At 33.4% G+C, this 27,969-nt stretch overlaps 3 protein-coding genes across 9 annotated transcripts; 2 read left to right on the forward strand and 1 right to left on the reverse strand.

Annotated features, from left to right (window-relative positions):
- Positions 1 to 5,320: 5,320 nt before the first annotated feature.
- Positions 5,321 to 12,603, forward strand: LOC100781934 (amino acid permease 8). The gene is made up of 7 exons (XM_006581398.3): positions 5,321 to 5,598; positions 10,224 to 10,457; positions 10,615 to 10,708; positions 10,856 to 11,073; positions 11,301 to 11,440; positions 11,543 to 11,770; positions 11,972 to 12,603. The coding sequence occupies exons 1-7, from the start codon at positions 5,520 to 5,522 to the stop codon at positions 12,392 to 12,394; spliced, it is 1,416 nt and encodes a 471-aa protein (XP_006581461.1). The 5' UTR covers positions 5,321 to 5,519; the 3' UTR covers positions 12,395 to 12,603.
- A 5,113-nt stretch (positions 12,604 to 17,716) lies between these two features.
- On the forward strand, positions 17,717 to 22,380 carry LOC100782466 (receptor-like protein kinase HSL1). Its single transcript, XM_003527805.5, has 2 exons — positions 17,717 to 20,742; positions 20,829 to 22,380. Exons 1-2 carry the CDS (start codon positions 18,108 to 18,110, stop codon positions 21,257 to 21,259), a joined length of 3,066 nt encoding a protein of 1,021 aa, XP_003527853.1. The 5' UTR covers positions 17,717 to 18,107; the 3' UTR covers positions 21,260 to 22,380.
- On the reverse strand, positions 21,587 to 27,757 carry LOC100802620 (nuclear poly(A) polymerase 4). Of its 7 annotated transcripts, XR_414640.4 has the most exons (14): positions 27,325 to 27,757; positions 27,148 to 27,225; positions 26,812 to 26,919; positions 26,007 to 26,069; positions 25,753 to 25,914; positions 25,154 to 25,267; positions 24,992 to 25,054; positions 24,566 to 24,895; positions 24,325 to 24,489; positions 23,333 to 24,046; positions 23,040 to 23,246; positions 22,844 to 22,938; positions 22,250 to 22,292; positions 21,587 to 22,146 (listed from the first exon to the last, which is right to left on the reverse strand). XR_414640.4 is itself a non-coding variant. In XM_003526458.5 (13 exons), exons 1-13 carry the CDS (start codon positions 27,466 to 27,468, stop codon positions 22,139 to 22,141), a joined length of 2,199 nt encoding a protein of 732 aa, XP_003526506.1. In that variant the 5' UTR covers positions 27,469 to 27,757; the 3' UTR covers positions 21,587 to 22,138. The 7 variants fall into 7 exon arrangements, 6 of the variants coding, with proteins under 6 accessions (XP_003526506.1, XP_006581465.1, XP_006581463.1 ...); XM_003526458.5 differs by lacking the exon at positions 22,844 to 22,938; XM_006581402.4 differs by lacking the exon at positions 22,844 to 22,938 and having other exon boundaries at positions 22,250 to 22,296.
- Positions 27,758 to 27,969: the final 212 nt, after the last annotated feature.

Raw genomic sequence — 27,969 nt, forward strand, 5'->3', positions numbered from 1 at the left:
GAAAGATGAAAGTGGATGGTACTGTTGACAAGTACAAAGCCAGATTGGTTATCCAAGGCTTTAGGCAAAAGGAGGGTATTGATTTTTTCGATACATATGCTCCTGTTGCTAGGATATCCACTATTAGACTGTTGTTAGCACTTGCTGCTATCCACAATCTGATGATTCACCAAATGGATGTGAAAACTGCATTCTTAAATGGTGAATTGGATGAAGAGATATACATGAAACAACCTGAAGGGTTTGTTATGCCAGGAAATGAAAATAAGGTGTGTAAACTGATGAAATCTCTTTATGGCTTGAAACAAGCGCCTAAGCAATGGCATCAAAAATTTGATGAGGTTGTGTTGTCTAGTGGTTTTGTTATAAACCAAGCAGATAAATGTCTATACAACAAGTTTGATACTCATGGAAAAGGAGTTATCATTTGTCTGTATGTAAACGACATGTTGATCTTTGGTACCGACCAAGATCAAGTTGATGAAACTAAGGCATTTTTGTCTTCTAAGTTTGATATGAAAGATATGGGGGAGGCGGATGTGATCTTAGGAATAAAGATCAAACGTGGAAACAATGGTATTTCCATCTCTCAATCACATTATATTGAGAAGATATTGGAGAAATTTAATTTTAAAGATTGTTCTCCGGTAAGTACTCCCATTGATCCTAACCTGAAGCTATTACCTAATAAAGGTGTAACAGTGTCTCAACTTGAATACTCAAGGGCGATAGGATCACTCATGTATGCAATGATTAGTACTAGGCCTGATATAGCTTATGCTGTTGCTAAACTCAGTAGGTTTACAAGTAATCCTAGTTCTCATCATTGGCAAGCTATGAATAGAGTATTCAAGTACTTAAAGGGAACCATTGACTATGGTTTGACATATACTGGATTTCCTTCGGTTATTGAAGGTTACTCTGATGCAAGTTGGATAACCAATATGGAGGATTATTCATCCACAAGTGGTTGGGTATTCCTCCTTGGAGGAGGTGCTATCTCTTGGGCATCCAAGAAACAGACCTGCATTACAAATTCAACAATGGAATCTGAATTTGTAGCTTTAGCAGTAGCTGGTAAAGAAGCTGAGTGGCTAAGAAATCTAATCTATGAGATTCCATTGTGGCCCAAACCTATACCTCCCATGTCTATCAGGTGTGATAGTCAGGCAACTTTGGCTAAGGCATATAGTCAAGTGTATAATGGGAAGTCTAGACACTTGGGTGTTAGACACAACATGGTTCGGGAGTTAATCATGCATGGTGTGATATCAGTGGAGTTTGTTAGAACTCAGCATAATTTGACCGATCATTTAACCAAAGGGTTAAGTAGAGATCTCGTAAAAAGGTCGGCTGTGGGATTAGGATTAAAGTCCATCTGAAATCTCTTATGTTAAGATACCCAATTCCCATCTAATATGACATTAGGTGCTGAATTCAATGTGGAAAGCTTAACATGTAGAGATTGGAACACATCATCGAAAGTATCCCAAAAGGAATGTGTTCGGTTCTGTAAGTTAAGGAGGTTGAAGTATAACTTCTCAATGGTTCTTTTGAAAAATTGCATTTACAGGTGCAAGAAAGAAAAGGACTACCTATATAAGCATGAAGTTTAGCCGCTTCAAGAAGCTGGGACTTGGCTTTGATATGCTTATGAAGGATAGGGACACAGGCTAGTAAAACTAGTGTCGAGCAAGAGTAATGTTATAAACTATTGTGCAGATTATCTTCATGTATTCATTATGAATAGAAAGGGTTCAATCCTTAGTGACACCCTGATATTCGAATATTTGAAACGTGTAATTTGCTAAGATGAAATTCAATCGTCACGATATTTCATCTATGCAGTAGTTTGTTGTATGTTATGACTTTGGTGATTTGATCGGTAATTACACTAAAATGGGGGAGGTCTGTTGGACATTTTAGTGTAATTGATCTCTTTATTATGTTAAAATAAGAGTGCACGCTTGTTTTAATGTAATAACGAGATGCTCGGTTTAGGCAAATTTTGGAAGTTACATGGAAGTCAAATTTTGGAAGTTACATGGAAGTTATTTTTCAAGAAAAGACAGTTTTTTAAAAAGATAAACTTCCATCAACCGCCAACCGTTTTTTTTTTCAAAGGATAAAACTTCCATAACTTCCTTCAACCGCCAAAAACCACATGTTCTTTGATTATAAATAATCATCCTGGTTCAGAAAGCATAACATGTGAAAAACTCACAAGACCAAAACAAAACTCTTGAATTATAATCTTCTGATTTTATCCGATTGAACAATTTTGGTTGAACCCCGAAATTTGATTCAATCTGAAAGTGTTTATACACGACTTCAGATTTATCCAGGATTATCTCGATTTTCAAAATTAACCAACAAAATTAAGCCACTTGTTTTTGGATGTATTTTTGCAGCTGTACCACTTGTATATACGATATATAATTCTTTTGCCGAAAAAAAATAAAGAACTAATTGTGAGTTATTTTTTTTTATCTAACTAACCGAATTTGACTTCCTCACAAAATCATTAGAATGACATAAAGTTGAGTCAAATTCTTAATTTAAGAAATTCTGTTAAGACCATATATGTGAATAAGTTTTATAATCTGATTTACTAGAAATGAATTTAGCAGGATTAATCTTATTCAAGATTACAAAATTAAGATTATTTAAAAGTAAAAATTTATATAAAGGATTTGATTTCTCTCCACATTGAGTGTAAATCCAATTATAAATTCGATATTTCAAGGCCTTTGAAGTTAAGAATATAACACACTAAAAAAAAAAATGCTTTTTTACCGGCAGTTGAAGTTGTCGTTTCCGGCCGCTAGTCCTTGAATAATCGAAATTTAGCCAATTTCCAAATTATGCTTTCACCACGTAACTAACAATACCACTAGGAAGTAGGAACATCATCATTAACAACTAGGAGTAATTTTTGTTAGTAACAACCAATTGGTTATTTACGAATTTTGTCAAATAATAATTATGAAAGTAAGAAAAGGTATTTCACTGTACCATACCTTTCTATGCCTTATGGGTTTTGGCTAAGATCAAGGTATTAATTCCACTGTAACCCAAAAAATAATAATGAAAGGTCGTCGAATGGGACACTGAAATGTTGGAGCCATTCTCCACTCTAATTAGTTCGTGCTTCGCTCGTGTTGTTTTATTCGAATCTCCCTCCCACTAATGCAGTTCACTAAATTCTATCTATGTCAATGACAAACATTTCATTATGACCGTTCAAATTGCACGACCAAGTTAGCATCCCGGTCCATCCCGCACGCGCATTTGCTTCATCTTCTTCGATCTACTACTGAATAATGTTCCTCTGTTCATGCACCATCAGTGGTCAACGAATTTTCTGTAATTAAAATTTTCGTGCGTTATTGTATCACATAAATCAATCTTATTATTGGGAAAACAAGTCTCACGTTCATTAAAAATAAGGTAGAATATATATGTGAGAAACAATTTTTAATTTATAAATTAATTTTTGGGGTTGAGTACGTTAAGTCTAAACTAATATATATTCTATAATTAAAATTTTTGTCTTATCGAATGAAGATCAAGTTGTTTATTAAAGGTGTGACTGAAATTTATCTTTTAATTCAAATATTTGTCCAATTATAATCTAACGACTTCAATTCATGTGGTCTCTCGATATGAACTACTGAAAACAGCAAATCCAGATTCCCATTATGTAATGCCACCACTTGCCTATAAATATAATCATTGTATCTTTCCATTATGTAACTTTTAGTATTTTAAATTATAAACATAAATATCTAGCTATATAATTAATAATAAATATTGATAATTGAATAATTTTTCAATAAATTCTACATAACATTGAGTTGATTTTTTAATTTAATATTTATAATATTAGGTTATGATTATATTTAATAAAGAAATATTTTTCTACATACTTCATATAATAGTTTAAAAACTATAATCAAAATATTCACAAGGAAATATTTAATTAAATTAATCAATACAACCTTACTTATAATATTATAAAATATAATAAAAAATATCCATACTTAAAATTTAATAGTAATATAATAATTTATTTTTTTAGTAATTTTTAAATATATTTTTTGACGTTATATAAATATAAATCACTATATTAGATGTTAAGTGTGAATATGTTTAGATAGGAAATATTTATAATTAGTACTTTTTATTTGTTTTAATATAAATTCCTAACTCAATTTTACAATTTTTAATAACTGTGAGGTTATCCCCTTCTCCCTTTAGGTATTACTTGGTCGACCAACAACTTTTTCATTGCCCATCATCTATTGTGTTTCATTAATATCATCAAACTCTGGAGTTCTATGATAAAAAGTGTATTTTTAATACTCTTCTCTAATATTTAAGAAATGGAAATTTGAGAAATATATTGGTTTTCCTTTCAGAGATGACGTTTTATGCGATACGTGGATCTTTATTGTGAGATTGATTGTGATTTTCCTTAAAAATGTAATGAGAATTTGTACAGTTGTATAAAAAGATTAAAAAATAGGAGTATATAGTATCCTATTCTTAACCGGTGATCATCCGCCAGAAAAAAATACGCTGATGATGGCAATAAAGGTCATTAACTATATTCTTCCTCGGTGCCATTATAAATGTAATTTTAAATTATTTTACAAAATAAAAAAATTTAATAAATGAATACAAAAATAATATTATAAAATTATTCTTATCATTTTTTAAATTTATAATGAGAGGAATGTATGTATATATTAATTGTTATTAATGTAGTATCTATATAAATATTAAATAATGTTATTTATTATACATAATATATGGTTAAAATTAATAATATTATTATATATTATTCTTAAAAACTTAAATTCATAAATATAATAAATCAATGTATAACAATAAATTAATATATGAATGAATTCAATTACTCATTAATAATATCATTAAAATTCATATATGTTCCTTTTAGTAATATACGTGGATTTAAAATATCTGACTCATTGAGTAATCGTTGTAAAATTTTCTAACTAATTACGATAAATATATTATTGAGATAATGAAAGACAAATTTAAAATAGATATTTTAATATCTCACAAAAAACTAAATACGCCAGTTAATATAAATTTCTTTTTCAATGCTAAAACATCAATGAACTCAATTCCTAATATCAAAGACAGTTTGTATTGTAAATATTTTTTTTCTTTAAAACATGTGATTTTACAGTAATTCAACCAATAAGCATGACAATATTTGATGATTATAAAAAAAAAACGTGATTTAAGTTTAAAAATCCTATAAATAGGAAAAAGGGTGCCAGAGATGAGCATTATTTGGATACACAAGGACAGTCGGATAAGGGGGAAGCGAGCAATACTCTCGAATGTCACAGATAAGCATTCTGCTACACATAACCAACACTGCCTTCTCGTTTGAGCATTATATAAACTCAGTCGGTGCTCATAACTTTTCCTCACACGACTCTGCTCACTCATATTTATATTGAACAAACAGAGATCCCAAATCAATGGATATTGAAGCAGGTAAAGATATTCCTGTAAGAGACCCAGCGCTACTCGATGACGACGGCAGAATCAAAAGAACCGGTTAGTATTCTTTCTCTTTCAATGCATTTATGATATATGTCCAGTTCCTCTATTCGATCTCATCTTGTTCGGATGCAATCATGCCATTTCATAGCCATTTTCTTTTTTAATAAAGAAATTACACTTACATAATAGTACATTTTAAGATCACAAAACCATAAAAATAAACTGTGTTTTACGTTGTAGATCTACTGTATTATTAATATTGATTAGAAGTTTTATGTTCAACGTTTTCAAAATTTCTGAAGGGTGATTTGGGGTCAGAAGATTCCACGTTATTTGAGATATTCCTTTAATGCGCGTCCATGTAAGGGTTAAGATTTCTTTAAATTGAAGATGATGCATGAGTTTGGACTCAGTGGGAACATACCGATTCAAAAAAGATTTGATAATACGTAAGATGATGCCACTTTTATAGTACTAGTATTTAATTCTGCCGAAGAGTGAAGGAGTACTAGTAGTACAACATAGTCGCATCACAAGAAACAGAGAGAAAAAAGCAGAATCAAGAGATAATGGAATTCTGATCTGATAATAACTTAACACACTTTTTTCCTTACTTTTTTTTTCTCTCAGTTATTCGTCCTAATTCTCTTTTCACGACGCATATGGCTAGTTACCATGGTGCGCGAGCCTCTCCTAACTCTGCTAACTCCTGTGTAACTAACTTTTCCCCTTCATTCCATTTTGCTCATTGCTCACTGGGGGTGAGAGTGTTCATAAACCATCCAATCAAATGTAGATAAAAAAAACTGATTAAAAAACTCAAAAATGAACAAACCAAAAATCAAACCATCAAAAAATTTAAAAATCATTTTTTTTTATTGAATGGATCAAATTTTATATTTGATTTTAGAATCCAATTTTAATCAAACTTTTATATATATATATAAATTTACAATATCATTCATTTTTATTTATTATATATTTATAAAATTATCATATAAATTATATCTATTTATGAAAAATATTTAATTAAATAAATTTTTACTAATTATTTGAGTTAAGATGCATAATTATTCTATTATTAGTTACAATGACATATAAATAAAATATTTGATATTTTAAATTATTTATTATATAGCTTATCTTTTGTTTATTTATTTAAAAAAAATTATAAATAAGATTAAAATCAAATTTTGATTTTATCTAAATTACTTTAAACTATATTGGATTAAATCAGATAAAAAATTTAAATTAAATTAATTAGATGATAAATTAACAAAATCAAAATAACTGGCTCAAGATGTTTTTCTCTTAACTAATCAACTCCAATTCATCAACACCCTTAATTATTGCTCACCTCTTCTATCTATGGTTTATCCTTGTCGGAACAATTCATGTTATGGCATTAATATTACATATTTTTTTAAAAGCTGTCTCAAGGTTTGTCTTATTGATGAGATTCGATCAAACGTATATCACTCTTAGACTAAATTAAAAACTGAAAGCATATAGACCTAAAGTTTTGGAATCAAATTTGGTTCTCTCTCCTTTTTATGTCCATCCATTTAACTTAAACAGCCACAACATAGCAAAAACAATTAAATTATTCAATTGAAGAAACGAAGACGATAATGACAATACATAAGACTAATTCAAGTCTTGGATGCCGACATCCCCGTTCAGCAAAATCTATTTTATTTCACTGATACTTAAATTTAATACTACTCCACCCAAAAAAAACTTAGTTTAATACAAATAATATTTTTTTATCCATAAAAATTAAACATGGTATAATTTTTTTATGAAATTTATAATATTCACACATTTTATTGAACTAACTGATCTAAATCTCATTACTATACAAATAACCTTAAGAACGATGCTTACAGATTTACATCTAAAAACAACTGCAAGTGCTAAAATTCATCTGAAATAAATACACCTAGAACAGACAAATAAAAAATACTACCATACATGCCTGGGATTGGATTTTACTTTTACGAAACTGGTCCAAGCAATCAAATCATTTAGGAAAGCTGGTCCAAGGAGGCAACTAAGTTTCCAACCTACCAAGTGGAATGTTTTATCTTTTAGACACTCTCAGCAAAAAGGAAGAAAATCTTGTGGCCATGAAGCTCCCTTTGATACCAACCTTGTAGACACGTACAAAAGCGTATTCTTTTGTGTTTCACAGGTCACTCCATTTCCAAAAGTGAATCGCTAAGCCCAACTTCACGGGGATTTTTTTGGGAGTTGCTAGGCATCACATGGGCCGTGCACTGCTCTGCCTAACTCACGGCTACCAACTATTGCTTCTTGCAATTCCCATTTTATTTCCGAATAATTTTTTTGAAATGAAATGAAAAGTAATAGAGGGAATGAAGGATTGTCTTCCTGCATCGGCCATTTTTATTTTACACCCGTTAATGAGAGAGAAAAATAAAAAAATACCCTTATATATAACCTATACGGATTAACCATTTTTAAAATTCATACGAATTATCCGTAAGACTCTTATAGATCGTCAATCCGTATTAATTATTATAAAATTTATCATGTAAACTTATATGTGTATTAAATTTATATTAAAAAATTTAGTGTTATATATACGACATTAATTATTTTATAATATAATTGAGTTATTAGTTCAGTTTGATAGAATGTCATGCTAATAACTATAAAAGTTATAGGTTTAAAACTTGTATGAATCATTAATTTTAAATTATTTTGTAAAACATATTTTTAATAATTCGTATGATGGGTGTAGAAGAAAAATGATTTGTAGAAGGAGAAAAAGTCATGAAGGAAACATTCGTAACTCAAAGCTCTTATGGGTTTCTATTAGATGAAGTTGGGATCCATTATGCGAGTTCATTTATTAAATTGGTATTGATTCAAAATTTATAGCCCAACAACTTATTATTATGCACGTGCAACTAGTAATGTAAGATTCTTCTAATTTAATAAAAAAATTAAGTTCAAATCTTAAGTATGCAATTAAATTAAATATTTGGAGTCATTATATACAATAAAAATTAAAAATTTTAAACCGACTTGTTTGAATTTTTTTTACTATTCAAAATTAAAAAAGAAAATCATAAATATTTCATCCATTCTTAATTATAAGATATTTTTTAGATTTTTTTTCATTTTATAAGATTATTTTTAATTTCTAGATTTATTATTTATTTTTTCTTAAATAGCTTTAATTATTCTATCTTCAAACATTAATGAAAAATAATTAAGAGAATAAAAAAATGATATTTTTATAATGATAATATAAATAAATGATATATTTAATGTGATTAATTAAATTAATTAATTATCTTATGAAATATGAATTGATCGAAAGAGTCTTGGATGGAGTATTTTGGATTGTTCTACAACTGAGTTAAATCATAAATTAATTATTTGATATTTAGAAGGGAAAAAAAGTAATCTTTAAGGATTGAATTAAGGTTTTGTTTTTCACACTTGATCCACCAAACCTTTAAACACCGGTAAAAGAAAATGGAGTTAGGTGTTCGATTTGACAAAAAGTTGGTAAACTCATAGTCAGGACTCAAGTTTTACATTCATTTAACTCAAAAAGTTGATTGCGTAAATAGTTAGTCAACAATTGGTCAAAAGTTATTTTATTCAACAATTGTTCCGTACGATGTTTTAATTTTTTATAAGGGTAAATGTCTCCTTTAAAATATTATTCCATATTATATCATCATTTTATCAAGAATATATTATCAGTGATTTGGTTGTGATTTGACCACAGACAAAGTAAATAATGTGAATAAATACCTTAAAAGATTAAAAGATCGGCTAAATTTTAAAACACTAATTTTTAAACGAAACACCGGTTTGTCTTCAACGGGGTCTAATGGTTTGCTCATTGCAATACCATCACAACCAAAACCAAAAATGAAACGTGGCCGTGAAAATTTGGCTGTCTTGTAGTAATAGTTTCCGTAATCAATGATGTGTAATAGTTTACATCAATAGTAAAATCCATTGAATTTATTTTGTCATACAACACGCGTACACTACCTTTAAACTCATGGTAGTGAAGTTTTTGGCAGCCATGTTAATTTAATTAAATTAACAAAACATTCTTAAAATTTGAGTCTGAACTTCATTTTATCTTACAAACTAAATTTGTAAGGTAAAAATATTTAATTTGATCTATATATGTAATTATTTATTTCTCTGAAAAAATAATTGGTGACTGAAGTTGTTTGATTGTTTTGTCATTCCCCCTCACAATTGTTTTGTAAAACAATTTTTCAAACTATTTTTTAAAGAAAAAAGAAAAAAAAAGTTCACTAATACTGGTTAAAAAAATCTCCTTATTTTCAAAACAAAACCAAAGCATATAAAAAATGCTTTATTCTGTAAAAAAAATGTTTTATTTTGCAGTTTTAAAATAATTAATAAAAATATATTATATTTTTTTCAATAATTTGGAAACATCTTTTTTACTAGTGATCAAATAAGTCTAATTTTGGATCCTCTCTCAAAATTTGATTTGGCACCAAACCTTGGTTTTGAGTGTGCACTTTGGACAAATATATATAACCACTACTATTTAACTTCTCTTCTTCAAGTAATCAATGATATTCTTTTCTGGTTATACTTGTTCAAGAATAAGCTAAACAGTTAATGTGGATTGGGATGGTTACTTGCAGGGAACGTGTTCACTGCTACCACGCACATAGTAACGGTGGTGGTGGGTGCAGGAGTGCTGGCTCTGGCATGGGCCATGGCTCAGCTTGGATGGATAGCTGGCATAGCCGTTATGATCCTCTTTGCATGCATTTCTGTTTACACTTACAATCTTGTAGCTGATTGCTACAGATTTCCTGACCCAGTCAGTGGCAAGAGAAACTACACTTACATGCAGGCCGTTGATGCCTACCTTGGTATCATAATCTTATTTACTCTACCTATATATTCTTGTGCATTCATAAGGATAGATTAATTGACTTTCTATCAATCAAAATTAAATCATGTACATATATAAATTCATTGCCTATTTTAAATGTTTGATTACTTCCATATTTCCATTTAACAAATTAGGTGGAAAAATGCACGTGTTCTGCGGATCCGTCCTATATGGGAAGCTCGCCGGGGTTACAGTGGGCTACACTATAACTAGTTCTGTGAGCTTGGTGTACGTTGTTTTATTTTATTATTACATTCATAAACTAATTAATCACTTGTGTTGCTGATTGTGCATAATAGTACTAATAATATGCTAATGAGATGAGGGGCTCTGAATTCATCTTTTTTTGTATAATAACGACTCTGATTGTGGCAGGGCTATAAAGAAAGCTATTTGCTTTCACAAAAAAGGCCATGATGCTTATTGCAAGTTTTCAAACAATCCCTATATGATTGGTTTTGGGATTTGCCAAATTTTATTGTCTCAAATCCCAAATTTCCACAAGTTAACGTGGCTTTCAACCATTGCTGCTGCTACCTCTTTCGGTTATGCATTCATTGGAAGCGGGCTTTCTCTTTCGGTGGTGGTCTCAGGTATGGATTTTACCAGTATTTCTTCAAAACCTTTCCAATAATTCCGAAGTTTTAATACTATATAGTATTTATAAATAATATCACTAACTTATTAGAGGTTTGCACCAATTTCTTCTTTTGGAGGTTTCCCCTGTATAGAATAGAAGGGTTGTTCAATGAGTAGATTCGTTGACAGTTTTATTACAATCATGTATTACTTACTACGGAGGCATTTGGGGTGTGAACAGGTAAAGGAGAAGCAACCAGTATATTTGGAAGCAAAGTAGGACCAGATTTATCTGAAGCGGATAAAGTTTGGAAGGTTTTCAGTGCTTTGGGAAACATTGCACTTGCTTGCTCATTTGCTACTGTTATTTATGACATAATGGTAAGTGGGAACACATTAATAAACTAATTATACTAAGAAAATATATAGAAAGAACTCATTCTGTTAAATTTGATTATATATGCATGTGCGTGGATTATTTAGGATACATTGAAGTCCTATCCACCAGAAAACAAACAGATGAAAAAGGCCAATATGTTAGGAATCACAACAATGACAATACTTTTCCTGCTATGCGGTGGCCTTGGCTATGCTGCTTTCGGAGATGACACGCCGGGGAACATCCTCACCGGCTTTGGATTTTACGAGCCATTCTGGTTGGTCGCCCTTGGCAATGTTTTCATTGTAGTCCACATGGTTGGAGCATATCAGGTTAGATCCTTTTATTCATGAAATTCAATTTCTCTTCTTCCATCTCCCTCTCTATATAAATAAATGTATTAGAAGACAATTTCTCTTAAGAGAAGATAAGATAATTCTAAATCTTCCTATATAGCATCTCTTACTAATTCTCTTACTTTCTTATATGTGACTTAAATATGTTTTTAACCCACGCACATTATATTGTGACAGGTGATGGCTCAACCACTATTTCGTGTAATTGAGATGGGTGCTAACATGGCGTGGCCGCGTTCAGATTTCATTAACAAGAGCTATCCCATCAAAATGGGCTCCTTAACATGTAACATCAACTTGTTTAGGATAATTTGGAGGTCAATGTATGTGGCAGTGGCCACAGTTATTGCCATGGCTATGCCATTTTTCAATGAGTTTCTTGCCTTGCTTGGAGCAATAGGGTTTTGGCCTCTCATTGTCTTCTTCCCTGTACAAATGCACATTGCACAGAAACGGGTAAAAAGACTATCATTGAAGTGGTGTTGTCTTCAAATATTGAGCTTCGCGTGCTTCCTAGTTACAGTTTCCGCGGCAGTTGGTTCGGTTCGTGGAATTAGCAAGAATATAAAAAAATACAAACTTTTCCAGTATAAACAATAGGGCATTTGGTTGCACATTCCAGTGTCTCACATTTGAGAAATGTGAAAATAGCTATAGCTAGGCAGAAAAAGAAGGGAGACAAGTTAATTAAAACAAGGCAGTGAAAATTATCTGAATGCAAAATTATTTGTCAGCTACATTATTCCAACTTACAGTGTGAGCAACACTATTTCAACTAGTCAAAATATTTCTGTCTCAGTTATATCAAATTACTCTCATTTTATGTTCATGTATATGCTTAATCTTCTTAATCATCCATCTCTTTCATTTATCGCTATTTCTAAATTGAATTTCAATAGTTTTTTTTATAAAAAAATTGTTAATAGTTAAAATAACATCATATCTCTATGTATTGGCTCTATAATATCTAGAATCAAACAAGAAAACAAATCCATCCCTTATTATTAGGTATGACTAACAATATCCACTCTGATTAAACAAAAAACAATCAATGAAAAGTCTAGGTGATTATTAACAGGGGAAAAAAACTCCTAGAAATCGATGAATTTGTATTTGGTGGTCTATTCAATCATTGTCAAACAGAAGATCAGAAAAGGATCACTTGGATAGTTGGATGGTTTGGACTTCAAACGTTGAGCTTTGTGTGTTTGCTTGTGTCATTGGCTGCATCATCATTCGTCCATTCATAGGTTGGGCATGCTCTTGGTAAGTACAAGGCCAAGTCCAAGAAATAGTATACCTCATTGTCTTAATGTAAGTTTATAAACTAAATTTTTAAAAGATTAATGTTCGATTTTAGTCCTTATAAAATGGTTCCTGTTTGGTTTTACTCCCCGAGTTTTAAAATCCGAAGTTTTCATTTTTATATTTTTTAAATACCCATACTTTAGTTCTTAAAATCACTAGGATTAATGCTGTCAAAAAAAATTCACAAGGATTAAAGTTGGGTATTTCAAAAACACAGAACAGATACACGTGGTTATAAAAATTAGGGACAAAAACACCCATTTTTCAAGAACTAAAAATACTATTAACCTAATTTTTTAAATAAAATTTATATGCATAAGCATAATTTAATATCCTCTAAATTATGTTCTCTATTCAGTCCTAAGCCGCCATTACAATTCTAGATTGTTTTGGTGAAATTGAGCAATGAGATTCCTTTCAAATGTAGCTGGTGAATTCCACTTGTAAATTGTAAATAAATCTTAGATGAAGAAAGTATCAGAATTATTATCACATCCATTTGAAACCAAATATACAAAAATTTAAATCACCTAGTGGACACCAACTATGCTTTTCAAATACTTCCTTTGTCTATCATTATAGTAACATTGCAAAGTATGTTTCACAGAGTATGGTATGGGTTACTCTCAGTGAAATGTTTTCAAGACTGGCGATTTTAGTGACAAATCAGCTAACAAATACTCTGTTCTGGTCTAAGTAATGATATTTCCTAATTTTGACGTTTATCTTCTTTTCACGTATTTAACATTGCATAGTACTCAGCCACACTAATCGATTGCTGTTTAATCGGGTATATTCCCATTGTATTGTGTCATGTCTAAGCATGTGCTTAGTTGAGTCTTTACAAAATTGATGGTTAAAAAAATTATATTGAATTGAAGTAATTTATTTTGTTTGGGTGTTTTATTTTGAAAGCAAGTTTGATTTAAAATTTAGTGTAAATTTTTCAACTCAAGACAAACTAACTTTTATCACTTCTATTGTGTGTTTGGGACAGTTTTATGATGATAAAAATCAATTAAGTTTTCACATTAAAAGTAAAGCAGCAAATTATTGTTTCTAGTTTTTCATAGTATCACCATGATTTTGTGGGTTAAATAGATTTTCATAGGTTATTAAAACACTACTAGTCATATCGAGGTTTGAAAGTAAAATTAATTTTATCTAACAACTTAACATTTGCATTTTCTTAATAAAATCACATTTGATAGGAAACAATCAATTCAAATGTTTTTCACCATAAAATCAAAGACACTAAGTCAAACTTTAGTTGGTTGCTTACAGTCATGAGGGTACATATTCTCGGTAAGAGAGGTGGAAATAGAATAAGTTGAGTTGCTAAGAGGACTCAACAAAGGAAATGTAAGTTCACTGGGGTTTTCTTTGGCTTTAGCTGCTTTTGGGAATGTATGTTACTCTCCATTAAACATTAGAACTTGCGTGTGTTTCTATGCATTGCACTTGTATATAAAATATCTGCAACTTGAAGGAATTCCTGGGTTCATTTTCCTTGTCGATTGAGAAGCCCTTATTCTAGTCTGTAACAAGTTGCAACTAAAAAAATCAAGCAATATAGCATCTTCTAAGAACTACGAACATTATTCTAAGAGATAAATAATGAAGTGGGGTTGGTTGGTAATATCAAACCGATTAGTCAAAATATTTCACCAGTTGTGGGGTTGGTATGATAAGATCAAACCAAATGTTAAAAGAGTCTGACTAGTGATTATTCAAAAAAGAGGTAAATTTAAAATGCAAACACTCACTGACAGACTTATTACTACTATCTATGTGACTAAGACTGAAAAGAAACTTAAAATAGTACATTCAATTTCATTTTTGTTTTCTTTTGGCTATAGTAAATGTCACAAGTTGTAGGTTTCAAATGTAAATTCTAGGAATATAAATATAAGCTCCGGTCTCAAAGGAGTAATAGACAGAGTATTGCACACCAGAAGGTAAGTCGGAGAGATAAAGTTAACTTATCGGTTAAACCGAGAAGGAAAGAGGAAGATATTGGATGTTGGAATTTCTCTCACTAACAAAAATTAACAAACTAAAACTAATTTCTATCGATAAAAAAAACACTTTGAAGTCACTTTACAATTATATTATTTTGATTAATTTTTGTTCTTCAGGAGTTTTCCAGAAAGAAAAAAAACTGAATATGCAAGAGCACCGAGCACAAGTATTTTGCCACATTAAAATGAATAGTATTTGAGGAGGATTGAATACGAAAGGGAGACCATTGAAGTTAAACTGAATCAGGGTTTTGAAAGTTTGACTAAGCAACACTGTAGTTACCCACTGCTAAGAAAAACGCCCAACACTTCGAATATACTAATGAAATGGGAACTTTCCTAACGACTTCTTGACATTTACATTGCAACTAATCTCAATTAGTTTCATGGTTGCCTCGTGAGAATTGACCACCTGGGAGAGTCATGAGAAGATTCTTGGGGCGAAATTGAAGTCACTAAGTTTGAGTTTGCTCTCGAAATTTCATCGGTATGAGGTTATGCACAAGCAAATTATGCAGTCTCCTATTCGGTGAAAAGTTTTTTCTAAGTGGTTAATTAGTAGCTAACCATACTCAAGTTTAGGATATCAGAATCAGAGTCACATGCTGACATGCTATGATCCTAATTATCTTCTTTTTTTACTCTATATCACATTTCAAATTTAAATTTCTCAATCTTATCTCTCTTTCTCTCTCTCAAGTTGTATATTTTGTTGTATAAGTATTTTTTTTGTAAAAACAATGTAAGCCCACGGGAATTTACCCCAGCAATTTGTTTTGATCACAGCTCCTGATTTCCACAGCGAGAAGGAAAACCACATGCCAACCTATGCAGATTTTCTTTCTTTATTTTATTTTAAAAGAAGTTATTTCTCTAGTCATAAATGTAAGAAGTGCAATTTTAGTTGAAACTTGAAACTAAATCTAAAAAGATAATTGTTTATTTTTTAATAAACTATCTAAAGAGGCTAGTAAAAATAAGTGATTATTTCATTGAAATAACCAGAACTAAATATACCCTATTTCTTTAGGTTAAATGTATAAGTGTAACCTTTTTTTAATAAACGTTGTTACAAATTTTCTAAAATTCCATTTTTTTTTACTTTTGTCAAAATTCTATTCATCATCAATACAAACAAACTATAGTTAATAATTTTGGAGAAATAAGTGCTAAATGCTTATTTGATTGAGATTATTTTTGGAAAACAATGCGTATTTTTCATAAGTTCTTTGATGATGTTTCTAAAACATAAGCGATTATTTATTCTTTGAATGTATATTGTGTTTTCTTTTTTGGGTAAATGTAATTACCCGAGTTTTTATAACTCCAGTTTATTAACTTTTTTTTCATAACTCTATTTTATCACCAATACAAACAACCTAGTTAAGAAAGGCATTCTCTTAAGTATATTTTTTAAAAAATGATTTTCCATATTATAAATAAAATTTGCTTAAAGAGATAATCTGTTTTTAATTAGACTATTGAGGCTTTTTACACAAATGGGTAAATTTTTTTAAAAAAACTATACAAATGGATAAATTTTGAAAATAGTATGAACATGCATAAGTCGTATTTTAAAAAATAACTTCATATAAAAAAGTCTAATTTTTAATAAAAAAAAATAGAAATTGTATTTTAAAACATAACTTCAAGTATTATTTAAAAAAAAAGACTAAAATTGTAATTATAATCATGACTTCAATATTTAAAAAAAAAGATAAAAAAGACTAAAGTGGTGTTTATATCTACGACTTCATTATTTTTTTGATATAAAATAAAATTATACTTAAGTCATTTCGGATAATATCATTTCTATAAAGAAATAAAAAAAATCTTTAGAATTCGTGTTTTGAAACATGATTTCACTGTTTTTTTTAATAATAATTATTTTTAAAGTTGTATTTTAAAATACTACTTTCTTTATATGAAGTGTTTTTTTAAAACACAACTTATCTGTATCCGTAATATTTTTAAAATTTATTTTCTTACGTAATTTTTTAAAAAAATTAACCCATTTCTGTAAAAAAGCTGACTATTGAGCAACTAAGTATATTATATTTGAATAACAAATTTAAGTAAAACATCACGAGTGTTTTAATATTTTTTTATCAAAATTGAAGTGGATTTCAATAAATAATATAAATTTTAACGATGATTTTTTATTATATGAGCTAGAAAGATAAAACTCCAGTATTAATACGTCAAAAGATATTACGTATAAGCTTTGTCCCATCATGAATCAATATTCTTTGATAAAAAAAGTCGTTCGTTTGTGCTTGAAACTGGAAAGTGCCAAGGTAGCTGATTCACTCCAGTAACAAAAAGATATTCAGTCGTGAACTGTTGACTAACTTTCAACTTTTCCTTCATCCTTTGTGGCCCATTCCACTTTCAGGAAGAGTTCGATGGTGCAGAAAAGAAGGGGAAGAGATATGAGAGAGAGAGAGAGAGTTTTTAAAATTTGGTATATATCTCACATTTTTATACTTTATATTATTATTTTTTTAAAGAAAAATTGGCTTTACGGAACACTAACTTAGTCGCCTGCGAAGGAAACCAATGAAATAATTTAAACGAAATTAATTTTCTAGAGAACCAATATTGATGGTAGACAATGGAACCAAAATAAAAGTGAGAAAAAAAAAAAACAATGATGGAAAGTCCTTTCAATCGTGTAGTTTTAACTAACCAAAGATATCCACTGAAAAATCCAGCATTCAGCAAAGGCCATCACAATATCCTCATCAGTCGTGTTTGAATGAAAGTCTTTTTGCCTCGTTTCCATCATTTTCAGCATCATCCCGTGTAATTAAAGTTGATTGTTTCCCGTGATTATACTCAATATATAAACTCAATTCTCATCTCATTTAGAAAACACCACACAGATAGTAAAGAAATACATTACCTCAAGAAACACACACCCCCCCATGTTCGAATTTTTATGGCCACGTTTTCCCGGCAAAATCCCTAACTGAAATTCCTAAATGTCCAAACTACCCCTCTTCATGCTGAAATTTCCTTTTCATTTCCTCTTATTGCTCAGTGTCATAGTACCCTTTCAAGTATTTTCACAATCAGAAAATACCGAACAAACAGTCCTACTCTCCCTCAAACGTGAATTGGGGGACCCACCGTCGCTCCGATCATGGGAACCGTCACCGTCGGCGCCGTGCGACTGGGCGGAGATTCGCTGCGATAACGGCTCCGTCACGAGGCTCCTCCTCTCCCGCAAAAACATCACCACCAACACCAAGAACCTCTCTTCCACAATCTGCAACCTCAAACACCTCTTCAAGCTCGACCTCTCCAGCAACTTCATCTCCGGCGAGTTCCCGACAACGCTGTACAACTGCTCCGACCTCCGGCACCTCGACCTGTCGGACAACTACCTCGCCGGACAAATTCCCGCCGACGTCGACCGCCTCAAAACGCTCACTCACCTTAACCTCGGCAGCAACTACTTCTCCGGCGAGATCATGCCGTCGATCGGAAACCTGCCGGAGCTGCAAACTCTCCTCCTCTACAAAAACAACTTCAACGGAACCATCCGCGGGGAAATCGGAAACTTGTCCAATCTCGAAATCTTGGGTTTGGCTTATAACCCAAAGCTCAAAGGCGCGAAAATCCCGTTGGAGTTTGCCAAGTTAAGAAAACTGAGGATCATGTGGATGACGCAGTGTAACTTGATCGGAGAGATTCCAGAATATTTCGGGAATATTCTCACGAATCTGGAACGGTTGGATTTGTCGAGGAACAATCTAACAGGGAGCATTCCTCGGAGTTTGTTCTCGCTGAAGAAGTTGAAGTTCTTATACTTGTACTATAACAGTTTGTCGGGTGTAATACCTAGTCCTACGATGCAGGGTTTGAATTTAACCGAACTTGATTTCTCTAAGAACAATTTGACGGGTTCCATACCCGGAGAGCTTGGAAACTTGAAGAGTTTGGTTACCTTGCACTTGTATTCGAATTACTTGTCTGGTGAGATTCCAACAAGTTTAAGCCTACTTCCTAGTCTTGAGTATTTCAGGGTTTTCAACAATGGTTTGAGTGGAACACTGCCTCCAGATCTAGGCTTGCATTCGAGGATTGTTGCGGTTGAGGTTTCAGAGAATCATCTCAGTGGTGAGTTGCCGCAGCATTTGTGTGCAAGTGGTGCTCTCATTGGTTTTGTTGCTTTTTCTAACAATTTTAGCGGGGTTTTGCCTCAATGGATTGGGAATTGTCCTTCTCTCGACACGATTCAGGTTTTTAATAATAATTTCTCTGGGGAGGTACCTTTGGGTTTGTGGACTTCGAGGAACATTTCCTCCTTGGTTCTGAGCAACAACTCCTTTTCTGGGCCTCTTCCGAGTAAAGTATTTTGGAATACAAAAAGGATTGAGATAGCGAACAACAAGTTCTCCGGAAGGATATCTATTGGGATTACTTCGGCGGCAAATTTGGTGTATTTTGATGCGAGAAACAACATGCTTTCCGGTGAAATTCCGAGGGAATTGACGCATCTTTCTCAACTTAGTACTCTCATGCTTGATGGTAACCAACTTTCTGGTGCCCTTCCATCTGAGATTATTTCATGGAAATCACTGAGTACTATGACACTCTCAAGAAACAAACTCTCTGGCAAAATCCCTATTGCTATGACCGCTCTTCCTAGCTTGGCTTACTTGGACTTGTCCCAAAATGACATATCAGGTGAAATCCCACCTCAGTTTGATAGATTGAGGTTTGTTTTTCTCAACTTGTCTTCCAACCAAATATATGGGAAAATCTCTGATGAGTTTAATAACCACGCATTTGAAAACAGTTTCTTGAACAATCCTCATCTGTGTGCTTACAATCCAAACGTCAACCTTCCTAACTGCTTGACCAAAACCATGCCACACTCTAGCAATTCATCTTCAAAATCACTTGCCCTGATTTTGGTTGTCATCATCGTTGTGTTGTTGACCATAGCCTCCTTGGTCTTCTATATGTTGAAAACGCAATGGGGCAAACGGCACTGCAAGCATAATAAGATTGAAACGTGGAGGGTCACCTCATTCCAGAGGCTTGATCTCACGGAAATAAATTTCCTCTCAAGTTTGACAGACAATAACCTCATAGGAAGTGGAGGGTTTGGGAAAGTTTACCGGATTGCTTCAAATCGTCCAGGTGAGTATTTTGCGGTGAAGAAGATTTGGAATCGCAAGGATATGGATGGCAAGTTGGAGAAAGAGTTTATGGCTGAGGTTGAGATCCTGGGTAATATTCGGCACTCGAATATAGTGAAGCTTTTGTGTTGTTATGCTAGTGAAGACTCCAAACTTCTTGTTTATGAATACATGGAAAATCAGAGCCTGGACAAATGGCTTCATGGAAAGAAGAAAACGTCACCTTCTAGGTTGAGTTGGCCAACGAGGTTGAATATTGCCATTGGGACTGCACAAGGTCTGTGTTACATGCACCATGATTGCTCACCCCCGGTCATCCACCGAGATGTCAAGTCTAGCAATATACTGTTGGACTCAGAGTTCAGAGCTAAAATAGCAGATTTTGGTCTCGCCAAGATGTTGGCAAAGCTTGGTGAACCACACACCATGTCTGCTCTAGCAGGCTCTTTTGGCTACATTCCACCAGGTAAGTGATGTCAAATGATCACTGACAAAACTTTTTATATTGATAACAAACTAAGCTGATTTTTATATGCTGCACTTGCATTGCAGAATACGCCTACTCAACAAAGATTAACGAGAAGGTTGATGTATATAGCTTTGGGGTTGTGCTCTTAGAACTTGTGACAGGAAGAAATCCTAATAAAGCAGGCGACCATGCATGCAGCCTAGTTGAATGGGCGTGGGAGCATTTTAGTGAAGGGAAGAGCATTACTGATGCATTCGACGAGGATATCAAAGATCCATGTTATGCAGAACAGATGACGAGTGTCTTCAAATTAGCTCTCCTTTGCACAAGCTCGTTGCCCTCAACTAGGCCTTCCACGAAGGAGATTTTGCAAGTTCTTCATCGGTGTTGCCATTCAGGTTCTACACGTAGAAGAGTGGGAAACGAATTTAATATCACCCCTCTTCTTGGTGATACAAGGTACATCTATAGTTACAAGGAGAGTAATGCTGCAAGCAATAACTCATCTTGGTGATACAAGGTACATTTTCTAGTTACAAGGAGAGTAATGCTGTACGTAAAAAAGAAGTTTGTACGGTGTGTAAATTATATGCGTGAAAGAATAATTAAATGTCAGTACTACAGAAAATGAATTAGAAATAATGTTGTAGAATTTTCATTGGAGAAATCATGGATATGATTAACTCAATTTAATAACTTTTACACATTAGGGCTTTATTTAACCAATACGATTGTCCAAGTGATCAGCATAGTTCAGTATAATTCCCTGCTTCATCACCCATACTCTGAAGGGTAATAAACACCAAACAAATTAAGTACGCAAAAATAAAAGAAAACCATGTGAGAACACTAATGAAATAAACCATTTTCACAAGGCCAACGAAACCCTAGACAGAATAATCCTCCCCACCGTAACTTCCAAAGCAAGGATAGACAAGGAAGGCTACCCTATTCTGCCGCCAAAATATTTTTGTTTTACCGTTTTCTCAGCTAAATAACCTAGCCGAAATAGCTGTTTCTTACATTAACACAACGTATCGATCACATCCACATCACAAGCAAACAACAAAGTTCCCACTCCTTTTAAATCCAGGTAAGTAAATATGTTAAGGTTTATGAGACAATTCATAGCTCTGAAGATGATATGAGCCCATGTTTCCCACATCATGTTGTTCATCTATTGTACACATACGACCATCCATCGCAACTCCATACCACAAACCCCAATCTCTTTCACTGCCATCATTTGTATCAGCTCCTCACTGTTCAATTATAACCTTAGTCCCATTCACAGGATCTCAGCACAGCAACAGCCACAACATAGCACAAGGTAGCAGCGTGAGCAGCAATTTCAGCCATTCACCTCCCAAATATCATGTGATTTACTCCAAACTCATCCTCCTACAAAACCAAAACCAAAACCAAAGAGCACAGTATAAAAATATTCTTATTCATGGCAAGAGTTGAAAAGCGAGCTTTTCACAAGTTCCACAAAGATTCTGACCTAGCCCCATCTTCAATTTATACAACACTTCCGAGACTGACATCTGGCTATACACAATATAGAAAATAGAAAGAATAATAACAATTAGGAAGAAAAAAGTATTAAACAAAAAACTAATAAAATGAAAAAAAGGAAGGTCTGGTCTCTGAGCGTCTTTATACACAAAACAAGTTAGGTTCTTAAGCACAGTTACTGGAAACATAGCACGTATAGTGGTGCAGGACCTGCGACCACATATTCACTAGTCAGAAAACTAACCAAGATATTCAATTACCATGGAAATTGATAGTCAAATTATCTTGAAAGAAACAGGAAAATATACAAGATAAAAACAGTTCTTTATAGTAAGAAGACCCAACAAGATTAGGCTGAATTGTCTATGATATGCAAGCAAAGCTATAACAGAAGAAAAGAAAAAAAAAATCAAATCAGAAAAACAAGATTAGACTCTTTATTCTGAAAACCCATGAAATATAAAATTTTGGTAACGGCCATAAAGGCATAAAGCAAAGAAAGATGAGGTAAAAAGTATATTATTATAAGATCAGATAGTCTTTATTACCGAGAAAACAATGAGATTAGAAAATTCAAAACCTTATATTCCTGAGCCCCGATATTTTGAAATACTCTATTTCCAAGAAAACACCCACTCTTCAGAACTGATCTGGATCAGCCACACAAACATCACCCTGCAAAGATCCCTGACTCACTATCTCCCAGACTTCCAGTTTTTTCACTGCCATCCACAACAGTTCCTAATCCAAAAAAGTCCTCAAATGAAATAACTCACCTCGCAATTGAGGTTCTGGGAGCTGGCATTTGGTACATAATCTGAACATTCAGCCCTTGTGATGAAATTACATGCTTTGTCTAGTCGCTGATCCATATCAATATCACCCTCTTCATAGTTTGACAGGCTGTTAGTAGATTCAGTTTCTGCACTTTCCAAGCAATCTAAAGCCAGATCCTGAGCTTTGTCCCCATTGACAACTTCATTCTGAAATGTATCACCAACTTCTAATTAAGGAACTTCACATGAACCAAACAACTTCCAAAGGTTCCTCCACTGGTTCAGCAGCTTACCTCATTTGGAACTTCAACACTCCTTGATTTCAACATATCATGTGTAGTGTTAACAAAGCCTGCTTCACTAATCTGCATGTCAGCTACCTCAGTTCTTAGTCCACTTCCAGGGAGTGCATCAGATGACTTAATTTTACAATTGCTGTTAGCATCCTTGGTTGTTGAACCAGCTAACCTAACCCCTTTAATACACTCAATACTCATTTGAGCTGTACCACCTGATTTACCAGTACAACTTTCAGGAGAAACACATTCTAACCTTTGTGGGCTTATAGATGCCCGCTTATCTGGTTTGTCTGGCTTCTTATCCACCATTTCAGAGTAATTTTTCCTCTTGATGCATCTTTCAGACAATCCAGGCCCAGAGTAGCAGTTTGTGGCATCATCACCTGTTATTTCAGCTTGATGGCTTATATGCCTTGGCATTCGAGTGCGTTTGTAACCATCAGGAAAAACAAATGCAGGGAGTTGCTTTCGACGAACATGAGAAACAAAAATATCCATCCCTGGCTTCCAGTACATGTACATATTTATTTCTTGTCTGAATTCATCAACTGTTCCACGTATATCAAATTGCTGCCCCTCTTGACCTCTTACTCCCTCTTTCCTTTGCAAGCCCATGAAAAATGCAGAATGTGCACATGGCTTGGATGTGTCTACATACTCATGTGGGTAAGGATGGCACTGCAGCATCCCATTTGTATCTCGCTCTATCTACTCACAGACAATTGAAAAGCATGTGTCAATACTTAATACACAGAGGGAAAAAAGAATTTACCAAAATGCTCAGAGATTGAATTTTTAGTGAATAAAAACTGAATTGGATTAAACCCAGTACAAGGAAGTCTTATACCTATGACAGGATTGTACACCTTCAGGGAAAAATGAATTTAGCAAAATGTTCAGAGATTAAATATTTTCAAAGAATGAAAAACAGAATTGGGTTAAACCCAATACAGGGAAGTCTTATACCAAACAATGACAAGATGTACCTTCAGGGTAAGCATTCTCAACCGAGATTCTACCCATCCCCTCCATGCTAGTAAATCATCCGTGTCTGATGCAATTATGTCCACTTGTAAATAGTTTTTGTATGCCTCAAAAAAAATATAAGGCTGAAAAAGTGCGCTCCACTGGGCTTTATTAAGCTCAATTTCCTAACAGTGGAAGTATCAATCAAATAAAGATAGTCACAAAAATAATAAAAAATAAGGAAAAACTGACTTCTCTTACATCACAAATCTTATTGCCATAGCAGAATTGGTCCACCATAACACGAAGAGTACTTGCCGAAACGTTGTAGCTTGAATTCATGCAAGGGTATGCAGGAGTAATTATTGGCATAGTGTGAAATCTGTCCCGGGGGTTTCTACGAGGATCCCATATAGGGAATCCCAGTTCATTCTCTTCTATAGAGCATAGCATTACAGGGTTTGGCCACCGCCACTGTGTATAGACCCTGAAGAATCGAGAAACCAACATACTAGGGATTGCATTGGGGTAGAGCTGGCAAATTCGAGCAACTAAAATAGCCCAATTTACACCACCAAGGAATCCAGTAACCTGTGCACACCAAAAAATAGTAATATAGGTTATCATAAAAGCTAATGCCATTGGTGTTAAAAAATAAAAAATAAAGATTGTATGTGCTGCTCTTACATTTGAATAAACACCACGCCTTTTTGCCCAAAACTTTAAACATCTCAGTGTAGTTCGGAAGTGCTATCATTATCAAGGGTTAACGTACTATCAAATTAATGAGATGAACAACCATTAAATCTAATATAGCATTTAATCAAACCAAAGAACATATATATTAACCTCAACATTTGGAACAAGTTTAAGAATTTGATCTGCCACACGGCAGCCATTAAGACTTCGAACAGTTGGTTCATCAACATCATACAGCACTGAACCATGCGAGATATCTAGGTCCTGTCAATAAGTGTGTAAGAAAATTATATCAAATTAAAGGCAAGTTTAAATAAAACTACATTCTAAGGTAGAAGAGTGAGGAAGCACAATAAAAATGTATCAAACTTAATAAAATGCATAAATAAATTTAGATCAGCAATAAAAATGCGCATTTAGCAAAACTTAAGTGTGCTACATAAAGGTTGGTATCAGCATTCGAATTGAACAATAAAAAGCATCTACTCCCTCCTAATTGCTAATACTGTTATATAGAAGGGGGTGAAAAGATAAAGATCCTACAATTCAAATTGAACATGTTAAAAACAAAAAGAAAAATAAATAGCAAAATGACAGCACTACTTATCTAGGACACATGATGAAGGAGATGTGATTGGATTAAATTGTAAAAGCAATAAGGAACTCGATTTTAACAAATGGCATTGTCCCCCACAAAAATGTGCTCTCAGAACGAATAAAGTCCCTGCTGAATGAATGACCAAACTTACTTCTGGCACAACCAAAAGTGATATACTTGCATACAGCAAATCTATAGATATTCCCTGGAATTTGAATTTCATTACTGGAACATGTGCATCAGGAACTGGTTGAAGTTCAGAAACTTCTTCCATTTCGGCCAGGATGTTATGCAAAATGATGAAGAAATCTTCCTGCAAAAGAGAGAGGGAGAGATTGGCTAAAATATAACCAATGTCAACGATTTTACTAAATTGAGGAAGCGTAACCAGCAGCAGAGTGTCACCTCTCGGTTTACATAAGAAGGACCAATGCACAAAGTGTCTATGTCAACTCCAGGTCCATGAACCTGCAAATGATTGAATTATTTATAGCTAGATATCCAAACATTTATAAAACAGACACTTACAATACAGACAAAATGGTATTATATAAACAACAATATTGTGACGCATTTACTGTCTGCAACTAATTTCTTAACATAAAATCACTTTTTGCTACAAGAATGTATTGAAAGATTAAGGCATTTATGTAAAGATTGGAAATGATATTCAATCGAAGTCACCACCCATCAGCCATTTGTCAACAGTGATTGAAACATGACTATTGTTAAAAACAAAAGGTTGATATAATTAAACTTCAACACTCTCTAGTCTAGTAGAATTAAACAAACATTAATGAGATCCATCAGCAAACACTTAAAAAGCATCAGAAGACTCTTTCTTGAGGCAGCTATAAATTATATTGACAGTGTTAAGCATAAACAATCGACAAGACTAAGTATTCTCAGACTCTGAGCTATATTCCTAATAACAATAAATGCACTTTCATAATGTCTCATAAAATATTTCTCCCTCAAATCTTTCCAACATCTGAATTTAAGTTTCTTCCACTCCTGACAACTCATGCCATTATTAATTTCTACAGCGAATCAAAATAAGACAAGCAAACTCGGGACAAGTTAGAAGCCCACAACTCAGGAAATGCAAGCCTTGAATTTGAATTTTAAACCCTCCATACTCCAAACGATCAAGAGAAATTAGCAATTGCCTAAGTCACGAGTCAGGAAAAGGTAACAACGGCATACTCACCCCTAGTCGGTAAGAGCCAAAAGTAAAAATGACAGCATTTGCATCCTCTACCATCTGATCTGTGTAGCCACGTTGGCGCGTCAACTGCTTCACCCAGCTTTTCACAATCTACATTGCAAACTAACTATCATTACAGAACTTAAACCCAAAGGACAGTGAAACACAACAATAAAGGGAGCCATAATGAACCCTAAACGGTAAACAGGCATCAACCTAGCAAGGTTCCAATCCAAAATCCTCAATATGAAGAAAACAATATGAAGCACGAAACACCACCGCAGTAATTAACACCTAAATAATAATAACAACAAAAGCGAGATCGGAGAAGTAGAAGACCTGATCAAGGCGGTGAAGAACCTCTTTCCTCGCAGCGGATTCTTCATTGCTCTCGTAGAGACCCGAATCGAGCAAGAACTGAAGCAAAACAAAACGAGAATTTAGGTTTTCGTTTCAGGCGGGGTTAGTTAGACAAATCGTAAATGAGACGAGACGAATCAGAAATTTAAACCTAACCTTGTCCAAATCGTTGTTACGCTGGAGATCAGCGTCGGTGGGACCCGCGAGAGAGAGGGGCTTGGTGAAACCGTACTTGCTGTTGGCTTGTTGTTCCTGATGAGGTGGCGTGGAGCCGCCGCTGGGACTGTCGGAAACCGCCATTTGGAAGAACGAAACGCAAACGCACTACGCAGCTTCTTCTTGACTGTGCATCGCTCAAATCGCTGGCATCTGGTTGTTCCAGTTCAGAGATGCCCCTAATTCGAACGACGAATAGGACGGTTTTCAGATTTGGGGTTTGGGTGGGTTAAGGGAGCGTTTGGGGGTAATCACTAATCGCGAATGTAACTTTAAAAAGTGATTTTTATTACGCTGCTGTGTCCACTCGGAACGCCCCACCTGTACTTCTTTTTTGAAACAACTTTTTTTAATTAATTCTTTTCTCACTCAAATGTCAAATAGATTCATTGTATTGTTTGAGATTTTTATTGGAAAAAAAGGAGGGGGAGAGAGAAAAGGAGAGAAAGACTATAATTTTGTCTTTTTTTGGACTAGAACTTTCAGTTTCGGATCTCTTATGAGTCTTATCCATTGTGCTGCTTTCTAGCCCGTTCCTTTCTCGCATACTTATATTATATTCAAAAACATATGTTAAAAATTATA

Source organism: Glycine max, chromosome 6 (genome assembly GCF_000004515.6).
Source record: "Glycine max cultivar Williams 82 chromosome 6, Glycine_max_v4.0, whole genome shotgun sequence".
Classification (NCBI taxonomy): Eukaryota; Viridiplantae; Streptophyta; class Magnoliopsida; order Fabales; family Fabaceae; genus Glycine; species Glycine max.